The sequence below is a fragment of the Hyperoodon ampullatus genome (genome assembly GCF_949752795.1).
Source record: "Hyperoodon ampullatus genome assembly, chromosome: 8".
Classification (NCBI taxonomy): domain Eukaryota; kingdom Metazoa; phylum Chordata; class Mammalia; order Artiodactyla; family Ziphiidae; genus Hyperoodon; species Hyperoodon ampullatus.
Genome location: NC_136921.1, coordinates 38,781,520 through 38,797,077, shown reverse-complemented (window position 1 = coordinate 38,797,077; position 15,558 = coordinate 38,781,520). Strand labels below are relative to the sequence as shown.

The 15,558-nt window shown below is 34.5% G+C and overlaps 1 protein-coding gene across 1 annotated transcript in view; it reads right to left on the bottom strand.

The window, feature by feature from the left end:
• Positions 1-6,080: 6,080 nt before the first annotated feature.
• The window catches only part of BOLL (boule homolog, RNA binding protein), a gene marked incomplete at both ends in the record, with an annotated part of 61,287 nt that continues 51,809 nt past the window's right edge, over positions 6,081-15,558 (bottom strand). Inside the window, one exon of the mRNA XM_079709874.1 lies at positions 6,081-6,200. Coding sequence (XP_079566000.1) covers positions 6,081-6,200 — 120 coding nt within the window. The remainder of the gene's footprint in view (positions 6,201-15,558) is intronic.

Genomic DNA, 15,558 nt, shown 5'->3' with positions numbered 1-15,558 from the left:
TGAAAATGACAAGAAATGTTCAAATTTGGAAAGAAATGAGACTGCCATTTGTGAGTTCAGAGAAACCAGGCAATGAGAAAGTAAAAATTAATAACTTACACTAGACATTAGCATTTCAGTTTTTAATGCTCACTACCCAAGTGTATCATCACTGTTAAGGGGAGAAAAAAATGAAAAATTTATAGCAGGTAAGGTTTTGTGACTCTAAAGCCTTATCTTTTCCATGCATGCTTCTGCGAAAATAATAACTTGCTTTTTGAATAGAAATGTCAGCAAATATACTTGTTCAGTGAGTCCTCTCTAGATTATTAAAAGGGGAGGACCCCATGGCCATAATTTTGCCAAATTTTCTAATTGAAGAAATCTTCTAATTGAAGATAAATGAAGGTGAAGGAAGAGGACCACCAGTTCTGTGTTCCTTATTTGTGTTCTCTCATTTACTTTTTCCATCAACCCTATGAAGTATTATTCTAACTCTGTTTAACTGATAAGAAATTGAGACACAGAGACATTAAGTAACTTGGCTAAGGTTATACAGCTTATAAAACAGGAGAGCCTAGACTCAAACTTATTTTAGTGCCAGAGCCTCAGCACCATCCTTAACATCAACACCATGACAATCCCTGAGTGTATATTGAGGGAACTGTACTGTGGGGAAGAGGAAGCAGTAAAATCAGATCCAAAGATCTGAAGATGAAAAGTCTAAATAAGAACACTTAATTAAAATACATTCAGTGTTTCAAGAAGAGGAATTGGTTCTTGATAGCTAGATTATGAAACATATGAGTGCCAAAAATGAAACTTAGAAAAAATGCTTACCTTATCATGAAATATATTTCTTTTTTTGCTTTCAATAGTTTCCTTTGTATTTGAAGCCTGCTTATGTGTTCTAGTATAAATTGTTAAAAATTTTAATAACTCTATAGCCTCTATTTTTCTTTTTCCTTAAGATTATTTTGTTTCTTATTTTCAGAAGAGTGTTCCAAATTTTTGAATCCAACAGTTCCCAAAGTGAAAGAATGTTGTCATAAATTCATAAATCTAAGTATTTAAAAGTAACATTTTACTAATCAATACTTTATACATTTATCTCTAAACATGAAAACATATCAGTATTCAAGAGTTTGAATTAATTATTAAAGTAACAAAGCCAGAGAATTTTATTAGGTCACAAACACTGAAATTTTTTCATTTCATACATACAGTTTTAATACAAATGAACTTATTAAAAGACTCATCTATTTATTAACAATTTAAGTTCTATGGATTTACTGAACATTTCTTACTATATTCTTATGACATCTTTCCTAACAAGCTTGCAGAAACCAGATTAAATGCCCTTGACTCCAGTTATTACCAAAGCAAATACCACCCTGTTAGCTAAAATGCCACATACTGGATAATTCCTGGTAAATTATATCTGATATATGTCATATATGATGGTCAAGACATGTTTTAACTTCCACAGATTAGAGACTTTATTATGAATTGCATAAAGAATACTCTGTCATGTTTTACTTTTTAAATGAAATGTAGCTAAAGTTGGACATGGGCTACACCTTGCAGAAGTTCAGGATGAAACCTAAGCGTATATAGGTCTCTTAGCTATCATCTGAATTGTATTTTTAAAAATATATCAAAAGGTATTAAAGTCCTTCCTAACTTGGAAGCTAAGAACATCTACACCTTTATTTTACGTTTTAAATAATTTCTTCAGAACTCTATTTAAATTCAAGCTATATAATCCCATAGTTAGCAAGGCATGATGGGTACTTTTCCAGTATGTTTTGCATGGTAGATTATGACTTGCTTATAGAATCAGACTGATATATTATAAAAAATATCCTACATATAGCATTTGTAAGATTACCTTTAAAAATCACTTGCTGGGCTTCCCTGGTGGCATGGTCGTTGAGAGTCCGCCTGCCGATGCAGGGGACACGGGTTCGTGCCCCGGTCTGGGAAGATCCCACATGCCGCGGAGTGGTTGGGCCCGTGAGCCATGGCCGCTGAGCCTGCGCGTCCGGAGCCTGTGCTCCGCAACGGGAGAGGCCACGACAGTGAGAGGCCCGCGTACCGCAAAAAAAAAAAAAAAATCACTTGCTGAAAGAATTTATATAGGCATTCCTAAAGCAAAGAACCTTCAATCCTGGTAAACTGAAATTATTGCATTAACTTTGTATATTTAAATTTCTATAAAAATTATTTTATGGAAACTCCCTACATTTTTAAAAAGCAAAACTTTTTAGTCCTGAGTTCAGTTTCATTTTACAGCTCATTACTGGAATGTAATTAAATAAATCAAGTTACAATGTGTAAGAAGCCCATTTTGGTATTATAGAAGAAGATCATTAAGTACTAAAATTAAATGAATTATTGAAAATATATATAGTTAAGTGCATGAAAGCTGATGGTTGGATTTTCACACCATTTTAAGATTTAGAAGGAGTATTTTTTGCTGAGTATAAAGGAAATATTTTTAACATTCATTATGACATTGACCCAGTTAAAAAAAAATCTATTAGTTAATCAATCCTCAAAGAATAAAGTTTTTTCTTATTAAAATGTCCACATAAAAATCAGCTTCTAGAAGGTAGTTAATTCCTAACAAATTTTAAATAAAACATTTTTGGATGTAAATAATGTCATAAAATTGGTTTTCTAGTCTAAGGAGAGTATTTAGCACTTCTTCCTTTTTCCACAGTTCATGGAGACCATCTAGAAGTGAAGCTATGAGTTATGGGGCAAAAAACCAATAGAAATATATAACTGTGTAGCTAAGTGTAAAAATTAGGAAATCAACCTAATCTCAGACAGAAAAACAAAGGAAAAATAATGAAAACTTACTGCTTAACATCAATTGTAGTGTGAAGGGGGCTAGCCAAGTTCAACTAAGTTATCAAAACCCATCATTGGTAAGTTTGTAGAGGTAAATGTTTTAAATATTCAATATGTGAAGGTAGGTAAGTCTGAGCTTGAGTTTTAAACAAGTCATTCTTTAAAGATAGACACACAGCTAGGGCACAGGCATAAAAATGTATTTGGTAAACACAGGATTGTTGCTGAGTTTATTTTCATTTTTCCTTTGGCACAGACATTAGGATATTAAATGTTATTTTATTGAGAGCCATTCTCACAAACAATTGGATATTGCCTGAATAAAATAACCCTAAGGTTGACTTTACTAGTCAGTATTTGGGTATGTATAGGGTAGGAAAAATTTACATCTATTAGTATCTTTTAAAAAATAGTTTGTATAATAGATCAGATACTAATAAGGATTTTAGGAAGTTTGTTCTATGTGTTTCTAAAAATATGTAAGTGGATATTGTGTAGCTTTCTTTGCTTTGGTACCAAAGTTAGACATGTTAAAAACAAAAATCCTAAATATGATTAGCAAGAAACACATTGAAAGTATTAAAAGTAATCTCAAATTGTTAGGGTATACTTTAAAATTATTATCCTTTAGATGTTTTCTCCAAAATACCAAAGGAAAAAAAAAAGATATGCTTTCTTAGGTAATACTATTTCCTTTATGTACTATCATTGGCTGTTTCAGAACTATATGAGGCTAAGCATAAGGGTTTAGTTTCCTTATCTTTGTTCATTTTTATATCAGGACATAATAAAAAGGACCTTGATAATTAAAAGCTAAAATATTGATCTCTTATAGTTATTAAAGCTGTTTTTGCTATCATAGATATGTTATATTAGCTATAAAATAAGAGGAAAACATCACAATGTAAGCAGAACAGGTTTTTTTGGGTACATTAACTTTCATACTACCTCCATTTTTTCTGTATTTTATATCTGGAGAGAAAAATGAAGTAGTATAATCTTTACAGAATTGAATGAATGCACTGTGGAAGTACATAAAAACATTTTGGTAAAGAGCACAACTGCCTACAATATATTAGCTAAGAAAAATACCAATGTAAATCTTTTTTTGAAGCAAAATGCAATTATTCTTGGACTCTAGAAATTTATAAAAGTTCTAGAACAAAAATGCCTTGTTATATACTGAATAAGCCTGAATTATAAATATGGGATTAAAATGTATACTGAAAACACCAGACAAGACAAGTGGAGTATTATATCGTTTCATGATCTTTTTGACTAGGGCTCTAACTATAGAACACTGGACCATAACATATAGCATGCTACTTTCAAAATTAATGTAGCAAAATAAAATATTCTCAATAGGTGGACTGGCCTTTGGATGTGCCAGAATATTCTTTATATTATTTATTCCATAACACTGTGCTATTACATTTTATTCCTCAACATAAATATTTTAGCCCAGAAACATTTTGGTGATATACTCCAAAAATATATACATCAGTGGATAGTTCATTATTCTTTATGAGACAGGGTTAAAAAATTAACTCAAATTATAACTGGGTTATCTAATATTGTAAGAAAGTTTTAAAATATAATTTAAAAAAATAAATAATTCTTATTCTTTCCTAACAGAAGTGCAAACCAACTCTACTTCTTTGAGAGGACACGAAATTAAAATAGTGAAAAAAATAAGACTCCTAGCATTGTGCAATCAAATTTAAATAAATGCTATAATTTCCATGTAGTCAATTTAAATATTGCTTATTTATGTAACAATTTTTATTCTTTATTATTAGCCCAACCTTCTATAAAAGGAATATAATGTTTTTGCAGAAGAAAGTTGGGATATATATTAAACAGGTAGCATTTAAAGAAAAGTTGGCATGACCATTTTTTAATTTAAAAAGTTCTACTTAATGTGGCACTTTTTTAAATTATAAACTTTTCCAATTCTGTAAGAGCAGACAATCAAGCTTTGTATTTAAAAGATGAAAAATAATGTTGTGGTTAAGTTTTATTTAGTCAAAGTTAATGTTTTTTTTTTTTTTTTTTTTTTTTTTTGCTATATGCGGGCCTCTCAGTGTTGTGGCCTCTCCTGTTGTGGAGCACGGGCTCTGGACGCGCAGGCTCAGCGGCCATGGCTCACGGGCCCAGCCGCTCCACGGCATGTGGGATCTTCCCAGACCAGGGCACGAACCCGTGTCCCCTGCATCGGCAGGCGGACTCCCAACCACTGCGCCACCAGGGAAGCCCAAAGTTAATGTTTTTAAAGTCTAAAGACCTCACAAACTAAGACCTGAATGAAAGATAAAAAGGAATATTGACAGTGTCACTGTGTTAAAGGAAGAAATATGTATTGAATCAGACATGATATATGCAGTGAATGCTTACACTTGCTAAGATGCTATAAGAACCCTTATACTTCTAGTATGAATAACAAGAGGGCCAGAAATAAATATGGAGATATCTTTAAGTATATTTAAGAATTGTGTCAACTTTGGCCATCGTAATTAGTATAAAATAAATGGTCATCATATGACAGATTTCCAGATATTATATATACAAATTATATATATATTAATATCTGGCAAAATTTCTAATGTAAACCTAGAATTTGAAATGTTTTATCAAAAACACTTAATATAAGTAAAATATACACAAACCTAGATATAGTGAAAACAAAATAATGTGGAACCTAAAATCTTCTATACATATTATCTTCCTAATTATCGAGATAGTGTTTTTTTGAATTTACCTTATTACAACAAATGGTTTGTTGCTATGTATATTCTGTATATGCCATGCTGTGTCTAAAAACTATAAAACATCTGGAATAAAACTGTAAAATCCAAACACCAAAGATGTTTTTAAGTGGTTGTATATGACATTATCATGTTGATAAGATAGCCAGATGATGACCAAATTTTTCAAACTTTATCACGATACTTGTTTTATAGATATAACCTTTGTTCTATTTGTTACAGATTATAAGTCTGTGTTACTTAAGTGTGTGTGAATTAATAAAGGAAACCATGATTTTATCCTGTAACTCCAGTGTTCTGGCTACTAAGATTTCTTTACTTCCCTTAAAAAAGCAAAAACATTTAACCTTAAGTACATCCAAAACCCTCATACTTGTTACCAGACCACACATGGGGCTAGTTGTTTTCTATTATTGGATAAAATAGTTATCCAAGACTCTACTTAACAGAATCAGTAGAGGAAGGTGGAGTAAGAATTCAATTCTCTGCTCTGAAATGTTTTCTAGGATGAAAGTGTGGGCTTCGAGAATATCGAGGTTTCAAACCTACAGATGAAGGTTGAGAAAAGCTTCTTCTCACAGAATGTAACCTTGGTTCCTATTAAGAGATTTAAAGAAAATAATGGTTTTAATGCATTTTAAATGGCTCTTATTTTATTATTACCTAAGGGGAAGATTTTGTGTGTGTGTGCTTTCACTTCTCTACTACCCCTCACTTTGTCTTATTTATCACAAATAAAATAGAAGCTTTATATTCCTACTTCTGAATCTGAGAATCTACTTGGATTGTACACATTTTTGCCTTCGCTCCTTTTTTTGTTTGTTTTTCTTTTTACGGTAGTCGGGCCTCTCACTGTTGTGGGCTCTCCCGTTGCGGAGCACAGGCTCCGGACGCGCAGGCTCAGTGGCCATGGCTCACGGGCCTAGCCGCTCCGCGGCATGTGGGATCTTCCCAGACTGGGGCACAAACCCGTGTCCCCTGCATCGGCAGGCAGACTCAACCACTGCGCCACCAGGGAAGCCCATAAGGGGAAGATTTTAAAAATAATATTAACTGGGCCGGCATTCTGAGGAGAGAAGGTGTACTTTAGGAAATTCCCACTAGAAAGAGTAGGTTACCTTATAACCTACTGCTAGACAGGGAGGCATCTTAGGGCTATAAAAAAGACTCACTACAAAGGATCTGAGAATAGCTACATCAAATGGTATTACTAAATTATTAGGTTATACTTCCTTTGTGCCAGCCCTGAACTTTGGTAAAGATTTGTTAAAAAAAAAAAAAAAGATTTAGGTACTTAGTGATATACAAAATTAGAAGGCAGACCCTATGGTTGAGAAAGCGACTAACCAGAGAAAATCAGGTAATTATTAATAAACTTTTGTGTTAATAGAGTGACATCCTACTGTTAAGTAAAACTTCCATGAATAGAATGAGTCCCAACAAATGATTTTTATTTGATTCACTGCTGAACATAAGGATTGCTGGAGATACTGCTTTTCTCAATGCACTTGAGAACAGGAAAATGTTAGCTAAGGCATCTCTAATGACTAAATGCCTACTTCAGAGCATCAGTGTTTAGACAAATCCTTTTGTCTAAAAAAAATCTCATTATTTGCTCTGCCTGCTTTAGATGATTTGAGTTTAAATATTGTGATTCAAGACGAATATATCAAGGAGCCCAAGTTTATCTCATAAAGCTGAATAAAACACTGGAAGTAGCATGTAGGCTAAATCAATTGCCCAGCTTGAATGTGACAACAGAAATGGTACAAGTGTTCTAGTAGTTCTTCTAAAAACTAGCAATTTATATTTAGTTAAGGGAAATGAACTAAAGCTTCTAAGATAAGCCCCATTTCTCTAAAGAGGCATGGTTGATTACCTGTTGTACTTTCCAGGATTTGGGCATATATGCCATTCTTTTGACTTAAGACTGAGCATGTCTACTAACAGTGAAACAATTTGCCAACGCTAGAATAGTTAACTATCAGGAGTAAGTCATAAAAACAATGGGTAATTTTTTAATGGCATATCAGACCTAGATGCTTCTAGGGTTTAAAATGTTTTAAATTGTGCAGTTACACAGAGTTTACTGTATCACTTAAGGATACTTTGTGAAGGTACAAAATAGTCTCCTAACCAGAAAAGAAACATTTATAAAGTATTGTAAAATAAATGAAAAGATAGTTACCAAAGTAAGTGTTGTGAGAAAATTCATTTCAGTGACATTAAGCTATATTTAACTGTGGGCACTGTTAGAATTTTTGAGCTAAGGAGACTTCAGTAGGCAATTATGATAGTGATCCATTTATCTTGGAGTCACATTTCATCAGTATAAAAAGTAGCATGAGTTTGGTACTTGTCATTAGGATGTAAAAAAAGATAACTAAACTAGAATAACCCTTACCCCAAATAGCAAACACTACATGGAGGGTCTGTACAAAGACTGATAAATGCCTATATTGCAGTTACTAGCAAGAAGAATGGAAAAGAAGAAGAAAAGCAACCAAAGGTTCATTTGTTGTTTTTGGTGGACTTTATGTTCTCAAAAACGTGGAAATGTGCCATGTTCCCAAAATATAGAGTAGATGGCACTGCCTATAGGTGGGTATCTTTCACTCTCAGAGGGATTAAAGTTTTTCTGAGATACTTAGAAGGCTTTTCTCACCTTGTGTTCCTTATATTTCCCAGAGTGCTGAATTGCACAACACTTTTAAAGAAAAATTTTGACTAACAATCTAAAAAATTAAATTCTAGGGTAATTCTATTACTCCTGTTTTGGTTGGGAAACTGTTCATACTTAGGTTACTTGATAAAAGCATGACTAAACAGTTTCATGTTTATTACAATTTGTTTATTTTATTTTATTTTATTTTATTATTTTATTTTTTGCGGTATGCGGGCCTCTCACTGTTGTGGCCTCTCCCGTTGCAGAGCACAGGCTCCGGACGCCCAGGCTCAGCGGCCATGGCTCACGGACCCAGCTGCTCCACGGCACGTGGGATCTTCCCGGACCAGGGCACGAACCCGCGTCCCCCACATCGGCAGGCGGACTCTCAACCACTGCGCCACCAGGGAAGCCCAATTTGTTTATTTTAGAATTGAACTATTTTTTGATCTTGACTCCTAGATGATTAAGGGATTAGAATAGACATTTTATTTGTGTCTTAAGATTTAATTTTAGTGATTCAATGATAGATGGTCTATAACTCTTGAATAAGACAAATTATTTCTGAAAAATATTGTGTTCTCTAAGGATCTTCTCAGGTCCCCACCCAACCACTTCCCATTTGCCTCCTTACAGGTGACAATTTATTAGTAATCAGAAGTTCGAGTTTCTATCACTTAATAGTAATGTCATCTTTGGCAATTTTCTTAACCTTTCTAAGCCTCACTTCTCTTGTAAAAAGTTGCCTGATTATGTCACAAAAATATTGAGTGGATAAAATGAGATTAATGTATGTGAAGTGCTCATAAATTTTAAGGTGCTATATAAACATGAGGTGTTATTCTTAGAAAAATATAATAAGCAAAAATGTGATATTCTAAGCATGATTTTATAGCAAATTATCATCAACATCAACAAAATTAATGCAGTTTTTATAAGGAATGTTATCATGGACTTTAAACAATCTTCAGTGACTAAACTGAAGCTTTTCTTTAGAACTACCTAGAAATTATATAGCAAATTTAGTTACACAGGTTAAGTTACCAATATTTTAAGACTAACATTGTAAGGCTATTCCACAGTTGTAGACCCTGTAGTCCTTAGGTTATATGATTCTATGATTTCATGTTTATAACATAGGGAAACAGGTTTATTATACCTAAACATAATTCAGTTTATTTATATAGCTGTATCAATGGCTAAGCCAGAAACCATAAAGCTTCAAGGGTTAAAGTAATAGAAGAGTTCACACCTATTCCTTATGGCTTAATGTCTTTCAGACTGTACTTTTTGATCCTACTTTAATATTACCTTCATTTTTAAAAATGTATTAATAGGGTTACCTACATTCCGATTTCCCAGGGACAGTCTAGGTTTATGCCTTTTGTAATATTAGAATTTAAGTTTTGAAAAATAGCCTTTGAACAGAATGATTTAATAGGTTTATTAATGTGATAAACTTCTTTGTTGGTCAATAAGTACATATTTTAAAAATTATGTAATTTAAAATATTTTTGGTGTCCCCTTTCAAGTGTCCTGATTTGAATGATAAACATATCATTTCTGCATTTAGTAAGAACTGGGAGCAGAGATGAGCAAAGTCAAGAACTTTCTGACTACTACAAGGAGCAGAAGTGAAAACGGAACGATATGATTGATAAAACATCAGAGGATCTTGTCTATAGGTAAATAGCTTTCATTTGTATAAGATAATCAAATCAAGTCTGTCTGCTGCTCATCAGTGAAGGTGGGAGTGAGATTCAAGAGGAAATAAGTGCTAGAGACAACGACTCGTAATTCTGAATCGATATAATCGTATTTCAGAGAAGGTTAAGCTAATATTCATATTGGAACTTGACAAGTCTCTGAGAATATAATTATCTCTGAGAAAAGATGAAGTTACATTCTTACACATGACTCTATTCAGACCGACTCTAATGACAAGCTTGTCTTATTAGAACAAACTGTATTTATTAACAATAGAGACAAGAGTCTTGAAACTGCATGACCTGAGATTAAATCATGTCAGTGAATACTATATTGTTGGCTACCTTTAACTAGAGTGTATAAAGATGTTTGGTTTGAAGGATGTTTAATAAAGAAAATAGACCAACTGGATGATTTACATGAAGAGATAATCTTTAGAGTGAATTTTGGATATTTTCCCCAATAATTCATCATTCAGAAGAAAATAAGGGAAGCTGAATTCTCTGTAATGGGTGTACAAAATTTAAGCAAAGGTGATGATGATTTAGAAAGTAATTTTCAAGAAGCAAGTGAATGGATTAAAAAGTTTTTAACTTCAAAAATACAAATCTGTTAAACTGCAAAGCAAAATGTCTGTATTTCATTATCTAGGGTTTTACTTATGAGATCCCTTGAGGAAACAGGACAGGCCATTTGAAATCTAGTAAGATATAGATTTACAAAAAGATGAATATTAACTAACATCCTTTTTTTTTCTTTTTTAAATTTTCTTTTATTTTTTTATACAGCAGGTTCTTATTAGTCATCAATTTTATACACATCAGCCTATACATGTCAATCCCAATCGCCCAATTCATCACCCCCCCCCCCCCCCCCACTGCTTTCCCCACTGGGTGTCCATACATTTGTTCTCTACATCTATGTCTCAATTTCGGCCCTGCAAACTGGTTCATCTGTACCATTTTTCTAGGTTCCACATATATGCATTGATATACGATATTTGTTTTTCTCCTTCTGACTTACTTCACTCTGTATGACAGTCTCTAGATCCATCCATGTCTCAACAAATGACCCAAATTCGTTCCTTTATATGGCTGAGTAATATTCCATTGTATATATGTACCACTTCTTCTTTATCCGTTTGTCGGTCATGGTTGTTTCCATGACCTGGCTATTGTAAACAGTGCTGCAAGGAACATTGGGGTGCATGTGTCTTTTTGAAATATGGTTTTCTCTGGGTATATGCCCAGTAGTGGGATTGCTGGATCATATGGTAATTTTATTTTTAGTTTTTTAAGGAACCTCCATACTGTTCTCCATAGTGGCTGTATCAATTTACATTCCCACCAACATTGCAAGAGGGTTCCCTTCTCTCCACACCCTCTCCAGCATTTGTTGTTTGTAGATTTTCTGATGATGCCCATTCAAACTGGTGTGAGGTGATAACCTCATTGTAGTTTTGATTTGCATTTCTCTAATAATTAGTGATGTTGAGCAGCTTTTCATGTGCTTCTTGGCCATCTGTATGTCATCTTTGGAGAAATGTCTATTTAGGTCTTCTGCTCAGTTTTGGATTGGGTTGTTTGTAATATTGAACTGCATGAGCTGTTTATATATTTTGGAGATTAATCCTTTGTCCGATGATTCGTTTGCAAATATTTTCTCCCATTCTGAGGGTTGTCTTTTCATCTTGTTTATGGTTTCCTTTGCTGTGCAAAAGCTTTGAAGTTTCATTAGGTCCCATTTGTTTATTTTTGTTTTTTTGGTTTTTTTTTGCGATACGCGGGCCTCTCACTGTTGTGGCCTCTCCCGTTGCGGAGCACAGGCTCCGGACGCGCAGGCCCCGCGGCCATGGCTCACGGGCCCAGCCGCTCTGCGGCATGTGGGATCCTCCCGGACTGGGGCACGAACCCGTGTCCCCTGCATCGGCAGGCGGACTCTCAACAACTGCACCACCAGGGAAGCCCTATTTTTCTTTTTATTTCCATTACTCTAAGAGGTGGATCAAAAAAGATCTTGCTGTGATTTATGTCAAAGAGTGTTCTTCCTATGTTTTCCTCTAAGAGTTTTATAGTGCCTGGTCTTACATTTAGGTCTCAAATCTATTTTGAGTTTATTTTTGTGTATGGTGTTAGGGAGTGTTCTAATTTCATTCTTTTACATGTAGCTGTCCAGTTTTCCCAGCACCACTTATTGAAGAGACTGTCTTTTCTCCATTGTATATCCTTGCCTCCTTTGTCATAGATTAGTTGACCATAGGTGCGTGGGTTTATCTCTGGGCTTTCTATCCTGTTCCATGGATCTATATTTCTGTTTTCATGACAGTACCATATTGTCTTGATTACTGTAGCTTTGTAGTATAGTCTGAAGTCAGGGATTCTGATTCCTCCAGCTCCATTTTTTTCCCTCAAGACTGCTTTGGCTATTCGGGGTCTTTTGTGTGTCCATACAAATTTTAAGATTTTGTGTTCTAGTTCTGTAAAAAATGCCATTGGTAATTTAAAAGGGATTGCACTGAATCTGTAGATTGCTTTGGGTAGTATAGTCATTTTCTCAATATTGATTCTTCCAATCCAGGAACATGGTATATCTCTCCATCTGTTGGTATCATCTTTAATTTCTTTCATCAGTGTCTTATAGTTTTCTGCATACAGGTCTTTTGTCTCCCTAGGTAGGTTTATTCCTAGGTGTTTTATTCTTTTTGTTGCAATGGTAAATGGGAGTGTTTCCTTATTTCCTAGTTCAGATTTTTCATCATTAGTGTATTTCTGTGCATTAATTTTGTATCCTGCAACTTTACCAAATTCATTGATTAGTTCTAGTAGTTTTCTGGTGGCATCTTTAGGATTCTCTATGCATGATATCATGTCATCTGCAAACAGTGACAGTTTTACTTCTTCTTTTCCAATTGGTATTTCTTTTATTTATTTTTCTTCTCTGATTGCCATGCCTAGGACTTCCAAAACTATGTTGAATAATAGTGGTGAGGATGGACATTCTTTTCTTGTTCCTGATCTTAGAGGAAATGCTTTCGATTTTTCACCATTGAGAATGATGTTTCCTGTGGGTTTGTCATATATGGCCTTTATTATGTTGAAGTAGGTTCCCTCTATGCCCAGTTTCTGGAGAGTTTTTTTTATCATAAATGGGTGTTGAATTTTGTCAAAAGCTTTTTCTGCATCTATTGAGATGATCATATCGTTTTTATTCTTCAATTTGTTAATATGGTGTATCACATTGATTTGTGTATATGAAGAATCCTTGCATCTCTGGGATAAATCCCACTTGATCATGGTGCATGATTCTTTTAATGTGCTGTTGGATTCTATTTGCTAGTATTTTGTTGAGGATTTTTACATGTATATTCATTAGTGATATTGGTCTGTAATTCTCTTTTTTTGTAGTATCTTTGTCTGGTTTTGGTATCAGGGTGATGGTGGCCACATAGAATGAGTTTGGGAGCTTTCCTTCCTCTGAAATTTTTTGGAAGAGTTTGAGAAGGATGGGTGTTAGCTCTTCTCTACATGTTTGATAGAATTCACCTGTGAAGCCATCTGGTCCTGGACTTTTGTTTGTTGGAAGATTTTTAATCACACTTTCAATTTCATTACTTGTGATTGGTGTGTTCATATTTTCTATTTCTTCCTGGTTCAGTCTTGGAAGGTTATACCTTTCTAAGAATTTGTCCATTTCTTCCAGGTTGTCCATTTTATTGGCATAGAGTTGCTTATAGTAGTCTCTTAGGATGCTCTGTATTTCTGTGGTGTCTGTTGTAATTTCTCCTTTTTCATTTCTAATTTTATTGATTTGAGTCCTCTCCCTCTTTTTCTTGATAAGTCTGGCTAATGGTTAATCAATTTTGTTTATCTTCTCAAAGAACCAGCTTTTAGTTTTATTGATCTTTGCTATTGTTTTCTTTGTTTCTATTTCATTTATTTCTGCTCTGATCTTTATGATTTCTTTTGTTCTGCTAACTTTGGGTTTTGTTTGTTCTTGTTTCTCTAGTTGCTTTAGGTGTAAGGTTAGATTGTTTATTTGAGATTTTTCTTGTTTCTTGAGGTAGGCTTGTATAGGTGTAAACTTCCCTCTTAGAACTGCTTTTGCTGCATCCCATAGGTTTTGGATCATCATGTTTTCATTGTCATTTGTCTCTAGGTATTTTTTGATTTCCTCTTTGATATCTTCAGTGATCTTTTGGTTATTTAGTAACATATTGTTTAGCCTCCATATGTTTCTGTTTTTTACATTTTTTTTCCCTGTAATTGATTTCTAATCTCATAGCGTTGTGGTCAGAAAAGATTCTTGATATGATTTCAATTTTCTTAAATTAACGAGGCTTTATTTGTGACCCAAGATGTGATCTATCCTGGAGAATGTTCCATGTGCACTTGAGAAGAAAATGTAATTTGCTGTTTTTGGATGGAATGTCGTATAAATATCAATTAAATCTATCTGGTCTATTGTGTCTTTTAAAGTTTGTGTTTCCTTAATTTTCTGTTTGGATGATCTGTCCATTGGTGTAAGTGAGGTGTTAAAGTCCCCCACTATTATTTTGTTACTGTCGATTTTCCCTTTTAGAGCTGTTAGCAGTTGCCTTATGTATTGAGGTGCTCCTATGTTGGGTGCATATATATTTATAATTGTTATGTCTTCTTCTTGGATTGATCCCTTGATCATTATGTAGTGTCCTTCCTTGTCTCTTGTAACCTTCTTTAGTTTAAAGTCTATATTGTCTGATATGAGTATTGCTACTCCAGCTTTCTTTTGATTTCAATTTGCATGGTATATCTTTTTCCATCCCCTCACTTTCAGTCTGTATGTGTCCCTAGGTCTGAAGTGGGTCTCTTGTAGACAGCATATATATGGGTCTTGTTTTTTTTTTTTTTTTTTTGCGGTATGCGGGCCTCTCACTGTTGTGGCCTCTCCCATTATAGAGCACAGGCTCCGGATGCGCAGGCTCAGCGGCCATGGCTCACGGGCCCAGCCGCTCCGCGGCATGCGGGATCTCCCTGGACCGGGGCACGAACCCATGTCCCCTGCATCGGCAGGCGGACTCTCAACCACTGCGCCACCAGGGAAGCCTGGGTCTTGTTTTTGTATCCATTCAGCAAGCCTGTGTCTTTAGGTTGGATCATTTAATCCATTCACGTTTAAGGTAATTACCGATATGTATGTTCCTATTACCATTTTCTTAATTGTTTTGGGTTTGTTTTTGTAGGTCCTTTCCTTCTCCTGTGTTTCCCACTTAGAGAAGTTCCTTTAGCATTTGTTGTAGAGCTGGTTTGGTGGTGCTGAACTCTCTTTGCTTTTGCTTGTCTGTAAAGCTTTTGATTTCTCCACTGAATCTGAATGAGATCCTTGCCGGGTAGAGTAATCTTGGTTTTAGGTTCTTCCCTTTCATCACTTTAAATATATCATGCCACTCCCTTCTGGCTTATAGAATTTCTGCTGAGAAATCAGCTGTTAACCTTATGGAAGTTCCCTTGTATGTTATTTGTCATTTTTCCCTTGCTGCTTTCAATAATTTTTCTTTGTCTTTAATTTTTGCCAACTTGATTACTATGTGTCTTGGCGTGTTACTCT